The sequence below is a fragment of the Callospermophilus lateralis genome, chromosome 1 (genome assembly GCF_048772815.1).
Source record: "Callospermophilus lateralis isolate mCalLat2 chromosome 1, mCalLat2.hap1, whole genome shotgun sequence".
Lineage (NCBI taxonomy): Eukaryota > Metazoa > Chordata > Mammalia > Rodentia > Sciuridae > Callospermophilus > Callospermophilus lateralis.
Window position 1 is genome coordinate 87,765,845 of NC_135305.1, and position 15,268 is coordinate 87,781,112.

Sequence of the window (15,268 nt, forward strand, 5' to 3'; positions counted from 1 at the left end):
TATATATACATTAAGAACAATGGTCGGCATTGATTTCTGCTGAAATTCACATAGTGCCCCGAGTGACACTAAAAGCCAGGCTCAAGTGATCAGTTAATGGCTCCATCTGCTATGCAATGATCTCAGCTCACAGGGGGAGAGGCCCTCCAGCCTTTCCTGAGAACACTGGCTAATTCCTCAGAAGACAACTGAGTCGAACTTATTCTATGAGCTTGAAATGTTAGCACAATTGGTCTTTGTGTTCCTCTGCACACGGCAGGTCCAGAAAATCTCAAGAGAAGATGATCAGCTGAGCCAATTTAATCTTATTTGTTCCTCCCCCACCATTCTTGCTATGGTAGGACCAGAGTACTAATTATCAGAGAACCTCAGAAAGGAACTTCAGAAACAGAATTTGAACAGTCTCTAATGAAGATTTCCTATAAATCTCAGCTAATGCATTTTTCATTCAGTCCTGACGCATGTCCATTCTGGATTATCACTCCTCCCGGGCAATGACTATATCTAATGGCTCTGGAAGTTCAAATGGATTTGTGGTTCAGGAAAGATGGAGGATAAGGGGAGGCAGACAGATTTGCTCTCATGTCAGGAATCCCTAGGGAGAAAATAATGACGATCCATCTGAGGCCTAAATTTTCTCCTGGCACAACTCTATCACCCTCATAATATGGACTGGGAAGCAGTCTCATTACTTTATAGTTATGAGATAGAATGGTGGAAAACTAGAAGCCTGGTTAAATTTGAATTCAGTAATTCACTTTGTTTTTAAGAGATGTGTCTAGTGAAGTCTGTAGAACTAGATTTGGATCTAGGCTTGGTAATTTAATAGATGCATGACTAAGTAAATTAGGTATACTTTGTGAGCCTCAGTTTCTTCATCTGTCAAATAGACATAATCCTACTTTGCAGGACTCAGCTGACAAAATACAGGTGAAGTTCAATCAAGATTTTCTACTCTGATATGTGGATGCTAATCCATAATGGGGATCTGGGGGGAGCATGGGAGGAATGGAGGAACTTTAGATAGGGCAAAGGGGAGGGAGAGGAAGAGAGGGGGTAGGAGAGATGGTACAATGAGATGGAAATTATTACCCTAAGTACATATATGAAGACACAAATGGTGTGACTCTGAACAACCAGTGACATGAAAAATTGTGATATATATATATATATATATATATATATATATATATGTACTATGAATTGAAATGCATTCTGCTGTCTTGTATGACAAATTAGAATGAATAAATAAATTTAAAATTTTAAAAAAAAGATTTTCTATAACTCTGAGCTAACATTTCTAACTCAGAATCAGTCAAGGTATTTATTCTGAAACTCTTAAAATGCCTCTGAAAGAGGAAAAATACTGAGCATTTGATATATGACAAGTAGCAAATAAATTGTGCCTGCATGGGTGGGTGTATGATCCATCTTATTTGGGCTTAAAGTTTCATACTTAAGTATAAGAAGCAGTCTTAAAAAATAAGATTGAGTTGGGAAATAATAGTGCTCAAAAAATATATTTATTTAATAAGTGAATGAGTGTATGAGCCAAGGGCACACTTAATGGACTGTTTCTTACACACCTGTAGTATAAGAAGCACACCCGCTCTCCTTTGATGATGTCCACTGAGCAAATGCAGCCCCTGGAGCTCTCAGAAGACAGACTAGACAAACTAGACCCTTGTTACAGCCACTTGGGTAAGTGCTCCACTGTGAATGTCAGTCATGGAAGTCAGAAAGGGGTGTCTCTGCCATACGGCTTGCAGGCAAGTCAGAAAAGAGGCCCCTGAAACCTGATAGACTGTGCCTTCTGGTGACAGCCAACACCAGCTGGACGGGCAAATAGCCATGGGTCTGTGGGGTCTGCCATGTAAATATTAGCTGAAGCACTGGGGACAGGTTTATTAAAGAGAGAGAGAAAGAGGAAGCATTGTCCTCTTTTGTGGGTCTGCTAGAGTCCCAGGCAAAGCATTTTTGAGGCAATAAATGGGATGTGGCAGTAGAGGTTGTTTCCAGTATTTCCCGGCACACTTACACCCCATGTGCAGTGCCAATAAAATATTTCAAATATCTCTCTTTGCCTATCAAGACAGAATTTTAAATAGCCTTTTTCTGTTTTATTGTCAATCTGTTTCCTTTCCAGAACTGACTTTTTGCATAACCTTTGTAATGAAAATACCAGAAACATTTCTGCCTCTACCCATTTCTAAAAATGAGACACTCAGACTTTTGATGGATGGGCCTTTTGCATATTCATAGCCTTTGTTTATGCCTCGCCCGGTTATAACTCCCCCCTCCTCTTCCCACTCCCCATTTGCCATCAAGATATTTTATGTTCAGAATTTCTCCAAAAGTGGGGAAAAATGCAATTGAAGTTAAAGTATAAACTGAAGCAAATGTCTTGCTCTATGTACTTGTGCAGAGTAGTGCCTTAGGGTCAAAGGGTGGCCCACACCCCTGACAGGTACATTGCCAGGCTGCACCCCCAGAGACCCCACAGCTGGGCAACACCCATTCTAAGCAACATTCATTCATTCAGTAATTCATTCATTCCTACCTATGGTATGTACAATATGGGAGAAATTAACTGTGCTGTGGGAGAACATGTTTTAAGAACTGCTCTTTTAACCAGGCATATGAAGACTCACAATTCCAAGAGCCCAGGTTTAATTCTGATCCCATAACCTGCCATCAGTGTCCCCTTCTGCCTTTTATTTGACATTTTGAACCTTATTTTCCGTATCTGCAAATTGGGGATTAATAGTACACTGTTTTGGGAGGCTTCTTTTGGAATTAAATGAGATGGTGTGTTCAGGAATGATAGTAGTGTTTTTAACAACCAGGAAAACACAGGCAGAGATGAATCAGAAAAAATGCTGGCCAATCTTGTGTGCTGGAATGACACGGTGATACTCAGTAAAGGCTCCTTTACAACCTTTTTATTGTATATATAAACTTCGTATAATCCAATGCCTCATATGTAGTATGACTTCAATAAATGTTTATTAAATGGAGATGATTGGATGAAATTATCAAAATCTTTTAGGCAAAGGAAATGTTTATTACTATGCATGTGACTGAGGAAAATAATGTTATTTGATTTGGGGGTTATGTATAGTGACCTTTTGATAATACAGGCATACTAACGTATGGTTACCAAGGGATGGTGGTTTCCTCAGGCATATTGAATTTTCTAAAACTAAAGATAATTGTTTTAGAAACAATTGTTTCTATTGTTTGCCCAATAAACCATAAAACTTGAAGGCAAGAACAATCTACTTGTCCTTTTTATTCCTAGACTCTAGCAAGCCCTGATAATACACTAGGAGCTTAATAAACATTGATTTTATAAATGAACAAATGAAAGATCCACAAATGTCCAGATCCACAAACTAAAATGAAGAGATTTGACCTACTTAATTTTCAATGTTTCCAAGAAATTTATCTGAATATTTTACTGAAAAAAGAAACAGAGAAGGAAAGAGAAAGAGAGGAGGGGAAAGAGGGAAGAGGAGAGGGAGGGAGAGGCAGGGATCTGAAAGACCCAGTTAACCTCTGAATGTCCCCCATGTTCCTTCACATTCGTAGATCTAGCCAGACTGCATTCAGGTCAGGCCTCGGAGTTTCCAGAGAGGACAAATAACCTGGTTGTTTTTGTGGAATTTGCTTCTTTGAATCCTAACAGAATATCTCCTTACACTAAACATGTTGAAGTCCATTCATTCAAACATATATTCAGCAAACATTTAATTATTGCTGCTAAGGAGATGACAGACAAGATGCTATCATTAAAAAAGGGAAGAGAAGACCTGCACAAATCAAAACTATGTCAGTAAATTCCTCACCCATCTTCGTCTTCATTTCTATGGCCAGAAGAGGCCTCCTGCTGATTCATGCTCAGGCTTCATCATTTGTCAACTTTAACAACTTTGAAGGTATTACCTGAGCAAAATTCTGTGACTATTCAGAAAATGAGAAAGGACACACAGGCCTGGAGTTTGCATGGAAAGACTGATGAAGGGGGCCTTCTTCTGGGCCTGATGGAATTTTAGGGGCTGAGCCATGGCAGAGGGAACATTTTATTAAAACATGTGGAATATATAAATGTATCAGATGCTTTGCTAACATGAGCAAACACACATACACACACGCACACACACACACACATTCACACACTGATTTAATATTATCCTTGCTTTAAGTATTGAGAGACTATTAAAGTTCCTACAAATTAAAACCACGCTCCCACAACTGGCAAATGAGAGAGTTAGGACTTGGACGTGGGGTGGCTGATTCTCATTCAACAAGCACTTATTGAAGGGAGAAGCCATTGAGGATAAAATTGCATGAAAGCATCTACTCCCTAATGTCTGGGAAGATGCTGAATAGAGCAACAGATGAATCACTGGGAGCAGTGAATGAGGGCTGGTGACAGAGAAGGATGAAGGAGAGCAGTAACAGCCTTCAGGGGCCAGGAGTGATGATCTGATGGAAGTGAGGTAGCCGCAGGACTCCAAAGGCTCTCCTGAGGTCCTGAGGGGACTGAGAAAAAGAAAGAGATGCAGAAGAAGACAAAAGGGCTGGGGCTAGGATGGGCAAATAGGAGAGGTGCCCAGGCCATCAGGACGACAAGGCTGTCCCAGAAACGAAAGAGAGTCGAGAATTTACTGAGAACCTCAGGGAAACTCCTAAGATCAAGGGAGCTGCAGATTCCACGCTGACCCTTGGGGTGTCTAAAGAGAGCAAGCCTTGGGCAAAGGAAATTGAGCATTAGCACAGAGAGCCTACCCCGTCAGAAACAATGCATACCCACGCAAACCCACTCTGAGGTCTGCACAACCATATTTTGAAGTTCTTCTTTGTCTTGCTTTTCAAATTCTCTTAATTGGGGGTTTCACAGAATTCCAGTTTTCCTTTCTCTCTATTCTAGTCTATACTTGAGTAGACCATTCTGTAAGTCGACTCAAGTCCTCTGTGGAAGAGGCAAAAATAATAAACATTTTCCTTTTTCAGAACAAATGACCTCTGCTCCCAGTGTGGGACTAACCCTTACTCATGTTATATTCTTCTTCTTCTTCTTCTTTTTTTTTTTTTTTTTTTTTGCTTCATATCCTGTCAAAAGCAGATGATCTTTCAGACCAGTTCATTAAGGACTGTGATCTCAAAAAGAAGCCAAGAAAGGGGAAGAACACACAGACCAACCTGAATGTTGAGTCAGACCAAAAAAAACCAAGGCGGAAAGATACACCCGCCCTGCACATCCCGCCTTTTATACCAGGTAACGCACAGCGCAGCCACCTCCCACAGCTGTGAAGGGGAACCACCTCCATGGACCATGTTGGTCCTAACACATTTCTCTTTAAATATTGGGTATTTAAATAAAATAATAGTGGATTAAAACAGAACTATATTTATAATACAGTATTTTTCACTCACTGAGAGTGGACTTTGGGGACAGAAAGGCATGCTCTGCTCCAGTCATTGGGGGTCCAGCTGATGGGCTCTGATATTATCAACAGACAGTGAATAAAGCCACCACAAACTTCCAAAGCCATCATGCTCATCAACATCCAGCAGGCATAAGGCATCGGAAAGGAGGATTAGTGGGGAGATGGCAGTGGGACAATCACAGGACACACCTGACTACAAAGGAGGCTGGAAATATAATCCAGCTCCATGTCCAGGAAAAACATGGAGCAGTTTGATGAACAACTAACATGTCTCTCTATGAGACCTTAGATGTGACATGTGACACTCCCTTTTATGCTCAAAAACTTTATTTGCTTGGTCTCTTTTTCCTTCACTCTTGGTCATTTCCTTAATGTCATTTCTATTCACGACATACTTTGAGGGAGTACAAAATAAATGAAACATATTTCTAGGAAGGAACTTTCATGTGTAAGAAATAACAGTGCAGACACACCTGAAATCTGTAGTGAGAAGAAACATCACAGGCTGGGATGGAACTCCGTTGTAGAGCACTTGCCTAGGATGCCTGAGGCCCTGGGTTTGATTTCCAGCACTGTTAGTAAAGGAAAAGGAAGGAACATCAAAATGGAAGTTCTAATTAAGAACCAGGGAAACCGAGTCTGGGTAGTGAGTTCTGATTTTTAGAGCATTATTAAATGATGGAGAAAATTTTCACCTGCAGAACAGAGGTGAGAAGGCAAGTAGGTGAGGTAGGGCAATAATTAAGGTCTAAGGGTGGAAGTGTGAGGCACAGAACTTGCAGAACAGAAAATGACCCCCCTGGCTAAGGAAGATGAGCTTTGGAGACAAAAAAAAATCCAGGCTCAATCCCCGTCCAACACCTAGGAAATGGAATAAATTGAGCCCTTTCTTTATCTCACCTATCATCTTAGGTAGATCATGGTGGTGGTAATACTAAATCCCTCAGGGATTTATGAGGCTAAAATGAAATCAGGCATGCAAACCCCTTTGTATAGAGGATGTTCCTAGTGCAGTCTGCATAAGTATTATTCTTACACTAAGGAAACTTCATTTATTAAAATAAGTTTGGGAAAGCAACCTTGACTACCTTCACCAGGTATATGTGCTGTGTTTATGCACAACCCTTCTAATAGGATATGTTCACTTGACCCTGCTTCTGTCTCTCTGTTCCCCTAACCATGCAGGTGTGATTTCAGAACATCTAATTAAAAGATATGATGTTCAGGACAGACGTCCAAAGGGCAAAATAAACCCAGCTCTTCATAACTCTGACCTGGAACAGAAAAGGCCAAGGAGAAAAGACACACCTGCCTTGCACGTGCCCCACTATGCAGCAGGTAAAAGAGCAGGAGGTGGTGGGAATGGGTCGGGAGCCTGACCACCTGGAGGTGCTGGGACATGGCCTTTGTCCTTGCCCAGCAAGCTCAGTCTTGCCCAAGTGCTCTAGGGAGGAGTCACATTTACTGCTGCCTCTCAGATTTATCTTCATTGGCAGTTCCCTGGGGGACGACCTGGAGATGCCAGAGGCTCGGAGATTGCTCCTGCTTCAGCAGAGCTGGTCAAATTCACTGAGCCAATGAAACAGAAATGTCAGTGGGTCCTTGAGAACTGGTGAAATACCTTTCCTCGTCTCAAGTGGATCGTGTGTCCAGTAACTGATGGCTGATCCTCCCAAGTCACATGGACTAATTGACCAAGTTCTCAAAATAGGAGAGAGAGGAAGGGAGGAAAGAAAGAGAAATGCAGAAATACTGATAGCTATCTTATTATGTATCCAATAGAAAACCTTACTGATCTGTGTTTATAATCCCAGGCTATAAGGGAGACTCTGTATGAGGTATAGTTCTTGTCCCTGAGAACTTTAAATGCAAGTTAGGAAATAAAATGTGTACACTCATGATGATTAGAGTGTGAGAATGTGTGTGTGTGTGTGTGTGTGTGTGTGTGTGTGTGTGTGAGAGAGAGAGAGAGAGAGAGAAAGAGAGAGAGACAGAGAGAGACAGAGAGAGAGAGACAGAGAGAGACAGAGAGAGAGAGACAGAGAGAGAGATACAGATGGTTTTGTAGGGAGAATAGCAAGTGGGAGATGTACTAATATTTACTGAGAACCCACAAAATGTTAGATATGGCTTGTATCATGAATTTTAAAAAGTCTACTGAGTAATGTAACAGAGTAGCTTTTACCTCCCTTTATAGAAGAGAAACAGAGAGACAATTTAATTCACTTGTCAGACGGTTTAAAGTCTTACCTGGATGAGATGGATAGATGGAAGGATGGATAGAAGGATGGCTGATTAACTGGTTCGACTAATGATAGAATGACCAGATAAATAAGTGAATCAATCAAGGTTAAACACTACTAGGTAGAACAGCTGGAGTTCAAACCCAAGCCTCTCTGGCTTTAACCAGGTTTTTACTATACTGTGGGGTAGTTTGGACTTCTAGCATCATAGGAATGCAGAAGTTACACTTTTGGAAGGAGATAAGATTTGATTGTTATTAAGAGTTTTCCATTGTTTAATTTTTTTTTTTTGGAGGGGGTACTGGGGATTGAACTCAGGGGCACTCGACCACTAAGCCACATCCCCAGCCCTGTTTCTTATTTTATTTAGAGACCAGGTCTCACTGAGTTGCTTAGCGCCTCACTTTTGCTGAGGCTGGTTTTGAACTCTCCATCCTCTTGCCTCAATCTCTTGGGATTACCGGTGTGCACCACCACACCCAGCATTCCATTATTTAATTTAATAAAGGAGGAAAAAGACATTTCAGAAAAAGACACCATGACAAACGAGGTCAGGGCCTTTAGATATCCAGGCAAGCTAGAGAGACGAGTCCCAAGTTCCACGAAATTTGTGTTCTCTGTCCTTCCCTTCCTTTCATCCCACTCATCCTCTCTTTCCAACTCTTTTTTTTTCCTTTCATCCATCCTTCCTTCTTCACCACTTACCTACTTACTTATATATCAAAATGTATGTGATCCCACCTGGTCATGTTTAGCAGTATTTCTCCCCAACCCCACCCCACACACACACTTATATCCACACACATTTCTAGTGACCAGCCTTTCTGAGCTCTGACTACATGTAATCTTTTAACATAATAAATTATACTGATAACACAAGAAGTTTAGAACAGGCAGAAGTCTAATCCTCAAACAACCCTCAGTATTTTAATGAATATTTATTAAATCCTTGCTGTGTTCTAGGCACTAATACTGCAAGAAAGTCAATCATCATAGAGTTAGCCAGACACAATAGTGCATGCCTATAATCCTCGGGAGGCTGAGGCAGGAGTTCAAAGCCAGCCTGAGGAACCTAGTGAAGCCCTATCTCTAAATAAAATATAAAAAGGGCTGGGGATGTGGCTCAGTGGTAAAGTGTCCCTGGATTCAATCCCTGGTACCAAAATGGTAATCATAATCATAATCGTACAAAGAGACAATAGAATCTCTCCTAGGGATAAATGCTAGGAAGAAAAGTAAAGGTGGGTATGGAAAGAGGGAGAGAGCTAGAGACTGCTTTCTGAGTAGGGATGCAGGGAAGACTTCTCTTATGAGGGGACACAGAAACAGAGACCTGAATGGGGAGTGTGGGAGAGTACCATGGGAATAACTGGGCGAAGAGTATTTGAGCCAAAGTGATGAGTTCAAGTGACCACAAGTGGCAAAGTCTTTAGCCTTTACTCCCTCAGTATTTATTGAGAACCTACTATGCGCTAGGCACTGTTGGGAGTGCTAGACATACATTAGAAAACAAAACTAAAAGAAAAGTTCTTGTCTTCCCTGAGTGTATATTCTAGGTAGGGGAATATAATAACTAAATATTTGGTCCTGAAGCAGAATTAACACACATTTTCCAAAACTCACTCACAGGTAGGCAAATTGTAAACCACGAGATAACTTGCTCAGAGAGAAGGATGGTTCCCGTGACTCCTTGTATCACTTGCCTAGGCAGAATCTGCATTAGCCTCTTCCTTCCCTCATTTGTCTTTTACTTCAGTCAACAGAGGTGGCTGAGCACAACTCTCCTACCTCATGCAGGACTTGAAGGAAGAAGCCGCTCTCCAGCCTCTAACGGGTACACGGAGAGCAAGCCAGGGGCAAAATTCTTTCTTCTTTCACAGTAGATTTGCTATTGGAAAAGGAGTCCAGAGACCTTGGTGTAACTGACTTAAGAATAATAGCCAATAGTTACAATTTATCCATTCCAACACTTAACCAAAGGAAGAAGGAGTTGTTACATGGTGATATTTCCATGGTAGAGCTGCATCCGTTGATGCAATAATAAAATATCTGATAAGTCTTGCATCAAAGTAATCATTTTGACTTATGTAACCCAGATGAGCAAACTCTGATCCATTGCCATGATTTTTTTTTCCTGTTTCCTATTAGTCTACTCATTCTATAGGTTATGCTGCAATATGGGAAATTCTACTTTAGAATTGTGTATGACTTAAATCGATTTTCTTGTTTTTTGTTTTTTTTTTTTTTATTTTTTTGGCTCTGTTAAATATTTCTGTCCTTAAATCAAATGAGAAGGAAATAAAGATACAGACTATAACACATGCTTTCTCATTTGCAAATAAGGGACAGAGCGAGGCAAGGTAGTGTGGAGCACATAGACAATTCTCAGGAGAAATGGACCAAGGATGGGTGGGAAAGTCTACTCCTGCTCAGCCATGCTGCGTTCCCACATTTACTGACCCTCAAACTGACATACGTTTTCCCCCAGCTGCCCCAGTCCAGGTCCCAGTGACCTCAGCCAACTCAAAGCCTCTGTTAACCCATCTTTTCAAGTCCAAGATGACTTTTTCTTTTCCGAACTAACTCTCCATTAGACATGGGCATGCAAATACCCAAGACTCTGCCATTGTTGTTAGTATGGTCTTTTGTTCTCATTACTGTTATTATACCTGTTATGTAAATTGACCTATGTCAACAACTTGTTTGCTGAATTCATGAGGACTGGGTTGTGATTCAATCACCTTATGTTTCCAGTGTTGACCTTGATATCAGCTAGTCCAATCCTTTCTATATAGCAGTGTTCCATAATTATCTGCTGATTTGATATTCTACCTGTCAATCATGATTCTGCAGTACCTGATAGAGACTGATTATTTTCTACCCATTCTTGTGTTTATTTTACTACCACAGAGTTAGTAGAGAGAAAAAAAAAATATTAACAGGCAGGGAGCCATCTGACTACATAAAATTTTTCATGGGCTTTGAAGGCAAGAAAACTCTAGATTTCCTCTCTGGTTCTGCTCCTTAGTACCTCCAAAGCTCTGAAAAATGAACACAACTAAGAACCTTTTTTATATTTCATCCATTCCTAAAGTCTATCTCAAAGCACTGAGAACACTATTAAATAAAGTGTCAAAGCACATAGCAGAGTTTTTGGCATATTGAAAGTCCTCAATAAATGTTAGTTCCTCTTCATTTTCTGTTTAATCTTATATTCTTTGAGATAGGTCAAACAATTTCTGAAGATGAGAATTCTCCTACTTTATGCAAACCTGCTGATTCAGGGAACTTCCTAATTGATTAAACTCTGATCCCTTGGCAATGGATGTTGCCTATATGCCACTACCTAAATCCCCAATTAACAGCTTCCCCATTGAATCAAAAATGTTTATCAAATACTGCAGCATGTGTAAGGGTTGGAAGGGTGCTTTATGGCCATAGACTCCACACTCATTATGGAAATTTTTGAGTCAGCAAATGTTTACATTTAAGTATGTGCAATTATAGATATTGTTGTATGATTCTAGCATTTATTAGCATATTAGCTGAAGTACTGTATTTTTGAAGAGCCTTTTAGTATCTAAAGATTTGGCAGTAATCAAAATGCTAGTTAAGCTGATAAGGATAGCGCCTTCGGCAGATGTTCAGAAAAACTCACGTTGGTTCTAATGAGGGTGTTGGGAGGAACTCACAGACAAATGCACCCTGGAGACATCTCCTCTCATTAGCCCTTGGCAAGGGAACACTGGACATGGATTCAATCTCCCTTCTAAGTCTCTTGCTAACCACCGTCCTTCTCCTAGGTTAATGAGCTCATTTCACAGGTTCCAACTGCCAGAATAGCCCCTCAATAGGGTATCTCAGGCTCCCTTGCCAGCTCCAGGCTTGCTCCCAACTTAGTCCACAGTTTGCCAGGACCCCCATCTTGATGATTTCACGGCAGGGAGTGCTGGTGATTGGTCAGGACCAGGTAACCAAGCATTGCTTAAGAGAGAAGGAAGTCTTGAGTTGGGGTCTGTAGCAAATGGAGCCAAGCATAGCTTGGCTAGAAGCATGAAAGAGGAACCTGATGGAAAACTGGTCCATAAACTGTGAACATCTGGCAGTCTAGGGGAATCAGACATTAAAATAGTGTGCTTGTACAAAGGAAAGGGACTGGCTTGTCCTTTGAAAGTGACACCTCCTCTGTCTTGCTTGTAATAACATATTTTCTAAGAAGGTTAGTTAGGACAAGGGGGTGCCTTCTCTCTGGCTCCTATAGATCAGAGGTACATGTCTATAATGTGGATGATCAGTTGTAGATGGTGCTGTACATGGGATCCTGCTCAAAAATAGCTCACTGCAAGGCTGATTGACCCTCAGAGGTCATTTTCAAATCACCAAAGCATCAAGAACAACAATGTAATGGTAATATATATATATATATATATATATATATATATATATATATATATATATATATATATTTTCCTGATTTAAAGCTCATCCTAAACAGTAATAGCCATGAAGTCAAGATTTTGATAAGCTCCTATGTTAGCTTTCTGTTACTTTGACAAAATACTTGAGAAAATTAACATAAAAGGAGGAAAGATTCAGTTTGTCTCAAAATTTCATAGATTTCAGTTCTTGGTCCTTGACTCTGCTGCCTTTGGGCCTGTAAAAGCAGAATATTATGCCACAAATGGTGTGGTGCAATAGAGCGACTCACCTCATGATGGCCAGGAAGCAGAGAAAGAGAGAGAGAAGGACCCGAAGGGGCCAGTGTACAATATCCTCTTCAAGGTTACACCCACAATGACCTAACTTCCTCCCACTAGGCCCCACCTCCTAAAAGTTCCATCTCCTCCCAAGAGTGCTGTCAGCTGGGGAACAAACCTTCAATACCTGAACCTTAGCAGGGACATTAATTAAGCTCCAAATCATAACACACAACTTTATTATAAAACTTTAAAATTACTGTTTAACTACACAAATATAAAACAGTGGTTCACATTTTTTTAATTTGGTATAATTAGTTATACTTGGCAGTAGAATGCACTTTGACACATCATACATAAATGGAGAATAACTCTCATTCTTCTGTTGTAAATTACACTGATCATGTAATCATATATGTGCATAAGATAATTTATGTCTGATTCATTCTACTATTCTTCCTACCTCCATACCCCTTCTCCTCCCTTCACTTCACTCCCCTCTGTCTAATCCAAAGTACCTCTATTCTTCCTTAGCTCCCACCTTATTGTGAATTTGCATCCGCCTTTCAGAGAAAATATTCAGCATTTGGTTTTTGGGATTGACTTATTTCGCTTAGCATGGTTGTTCACTTTCAAGTTGAAATTACCCCATGTGCTCCTGTGGGTAGTCCACTCCACTTTAGGAAGCATCAGTCTTTATCATTTAGTAGGTTCCTCCTATCCTTGAAATCTCAGGACCTCCCCACCCTCCAACTCTTGGCCCAGATTCTCATCTTACTCTATGTCAAGGATACCCAAAGTAACCACAAAGCGTACCAAGACCTGGGAATATAAAGGCTCTCACCCATTTTGAATCAACCTACATGGAGCTTAATATAAAGACATATCCAGGAATGAAGGATGAAAAGTTTCAGAATTCAACATAGCTAAATCTACATTCTCCTACTAGGCTATCTTAAATTCAAATAAAAATCCAATCCTCCACGCAGCTGGTATCAGAGAGAATATCTCCCACTGTGTTTCATACGTGATTTATGCAAAAGCCTTAGTTCCAGCCAGACTCACGAAATTGTTTTTCTCCTCCAATAAATATTAGCTAATTGGTAAGGAACCCATCTGAACAAACTAGGAATTGAATCAAATGAATAGTCATTAAGATTAACACATAGTTTTCATTAATTTGCCTCTTTTGAATGGAGTCCAGTGCTATAGAAAGATCTTGTGGTTCTCAGCTTCCTCCCTCAAGTTTAGATCTTTATGAACTGCTTCATGGACTGGAGCCTCTAATTACGAGAGGAAGGAGAGAGGGATCCAAGGCAAGGGTACAAGACACAACTGGGCGCTGGAATGGGAGGACAGGACTGGCCTCAGTCACAGTTCTACTGTCCTTTGTTAAAATGATCCTACTTGACCCTTCATAGGGTGAGCAGAACTATCCCGACCTCCTTGGCTGGACTTTTCTGAGCTAATCAGCCAGAAAATTGGGCTCAGAAAAGAAATTCAGACTTCTGAGTTTCATAGACCAGAAAATTCTTTAAGAACAAAATACCATGGGGCCCAACAGAGGGATAGTGACCTTTTTTTTTTTTTTGAGTAAGAATGAGAAGAAACAATCATCTAATATGTCTAAAATTTTTTAAAAGAAAAAGATATTTTAATCCTCCAAAGAAGACAAAGAGTTGTCTCAAAATAAAGAGCCGCTTTTTAAAATTATAGCTATACAGTTATATGGAAAAACTCACTATATTTTTCTTATTTTCCCTTTTTGCTCTAAACTATGTGAACCTCATCATTTCCTGGGACTAACTTTTGGAAATGGCATGTCCAGCACCTTGGCTTAATATTTTCCCTGGTTGTTGGTAAAATATTTCAAAGCTTGACTTCATGAGGATGACCAGTTGCTTTGTGGGGTAGAGGTGGGGAGAGGGAGGGGTGAGGAGAAAGAAAAAGAAAAATGCATTTAGTTGTTCACAAGTATGATTCTTTGCTAAGTGTTATATTTACCTTAGTTAACCCAATAACACTTTATAATAAGCAGTAGTGTTCTCATTTTACATATGAGAAAATTTAGATTTTCTCATATGTAAAATAAGATTAAGAGGGTGGCTGAACTAAGCCCAGTGCAACTGAATTCCAAAATCCCATGTTTTCCATCCTATAGTACTGCAGGCTTAAGATCAGAAATCATAGAAAGAAGGTGAAGATTGTCTCTGACTCCCAGGCTTTGCATCCCCTTGCACCCAGAATGGTGTCCTCATTGAGCACCTTGGGAAGGCCAAATAAGGCCACCCAGTACCCTCTCCCTCAGCACAGATGCTAAACGTTTCTAGGTTGCTGAGCTCCTGTGTCTGCACTACAAAGTTGTCTAATATTTGAAGCAGAGGCACTTAATTGCAGCTCTGTGCTTTGTTTTGCAGGTGTGAGACTGCTCAGGGACCAGAGACCCAAAGCGATTGTGGAAGATGACGAAAAGGATGGTGACAAGATAGCTATTTAAAGATATTTCCCTTGAGATCACTTGTAAATAGGTTAGATTGGTTCCCTATGGTGACCTAGGGAAAAAAATAGACTTGTTTCTGTTCGCATTTTGTCCTAGTCTGACGTTCAGATCTAGACACCTCCTCCCCAAGAGACATACTACATCAGATTCCCAGTCACCTCTGCTGTCTTTTTTTTTCTTTCTTGAGTCTGGTTTCTATTCCGACTCCTTACATTTTCATTTTCCAATGCATGGGAAAAGAAACAGATCATCCCAAATTAGGAGTTAACAGGGAAAGCTCGGGGATTCCATTTCTGCATCTTCTGGATCAATTCATAGAGCAGAGAACATGGATACCAAGGGGATCCTTTGTGGCTGGTTCATCTATTAGTCAGA

At 40.5% G+C, this 15,268-nt stretch overlaps 1 protein-coding gene across 1 annotated transcript; it reads left to right on the plus strand.

Annotated features, from left to right (window-relative positions):
• The first annotated feature begins 1,619 nt into the window (after positions 1 to 1,619).
• On the plus strand, positions 1,620 to 14,890 carry Ppp1r17 (protein phosphatase 1 regulatory subunit 17). Its single transcript, XM_076863772.2, has 4 exons — positions 1,620 to 1,701; positions 5,129 to 5,281; positions 6,639 to 6,791; positions 14,811 to 14,890. The coding sequence occupies exons 1-4, from the start codon at positions 1,620 to 1,622 to the stop codon at positions 14,888 to 14,890; spliced, it is 468 nt and encodes a 155-aa protein (XP_076719887.2).
• The last annotated feature ends 378 nt before the right edge of the window (positions 14,891 to 15,268 follow it).

Coding starts and splice junctions, on each gene's coding strand:
- Ppp1r17 (XM_076863772.2), top strand. CDS start 1,620: ATGATGTCCACTGAGCAAATGCAGCCCCTGGAGCTCTCAGAAGACAGA. Junction 1,702..5,128: donor CCCTTGTTACAGCCACTTGG/GTAAGTGCTCCA, acceptor TGTCAAAAGCAG/ATGATCTTTCAGACCAGTTC. Junction 6,792..14,810: donor CGTGCCCCACTATGCAGCAG/GTAAAAGAGCAG, acceptor TTTGTTTTGCAG/GTGTGAGACTGCTCAGGGAC.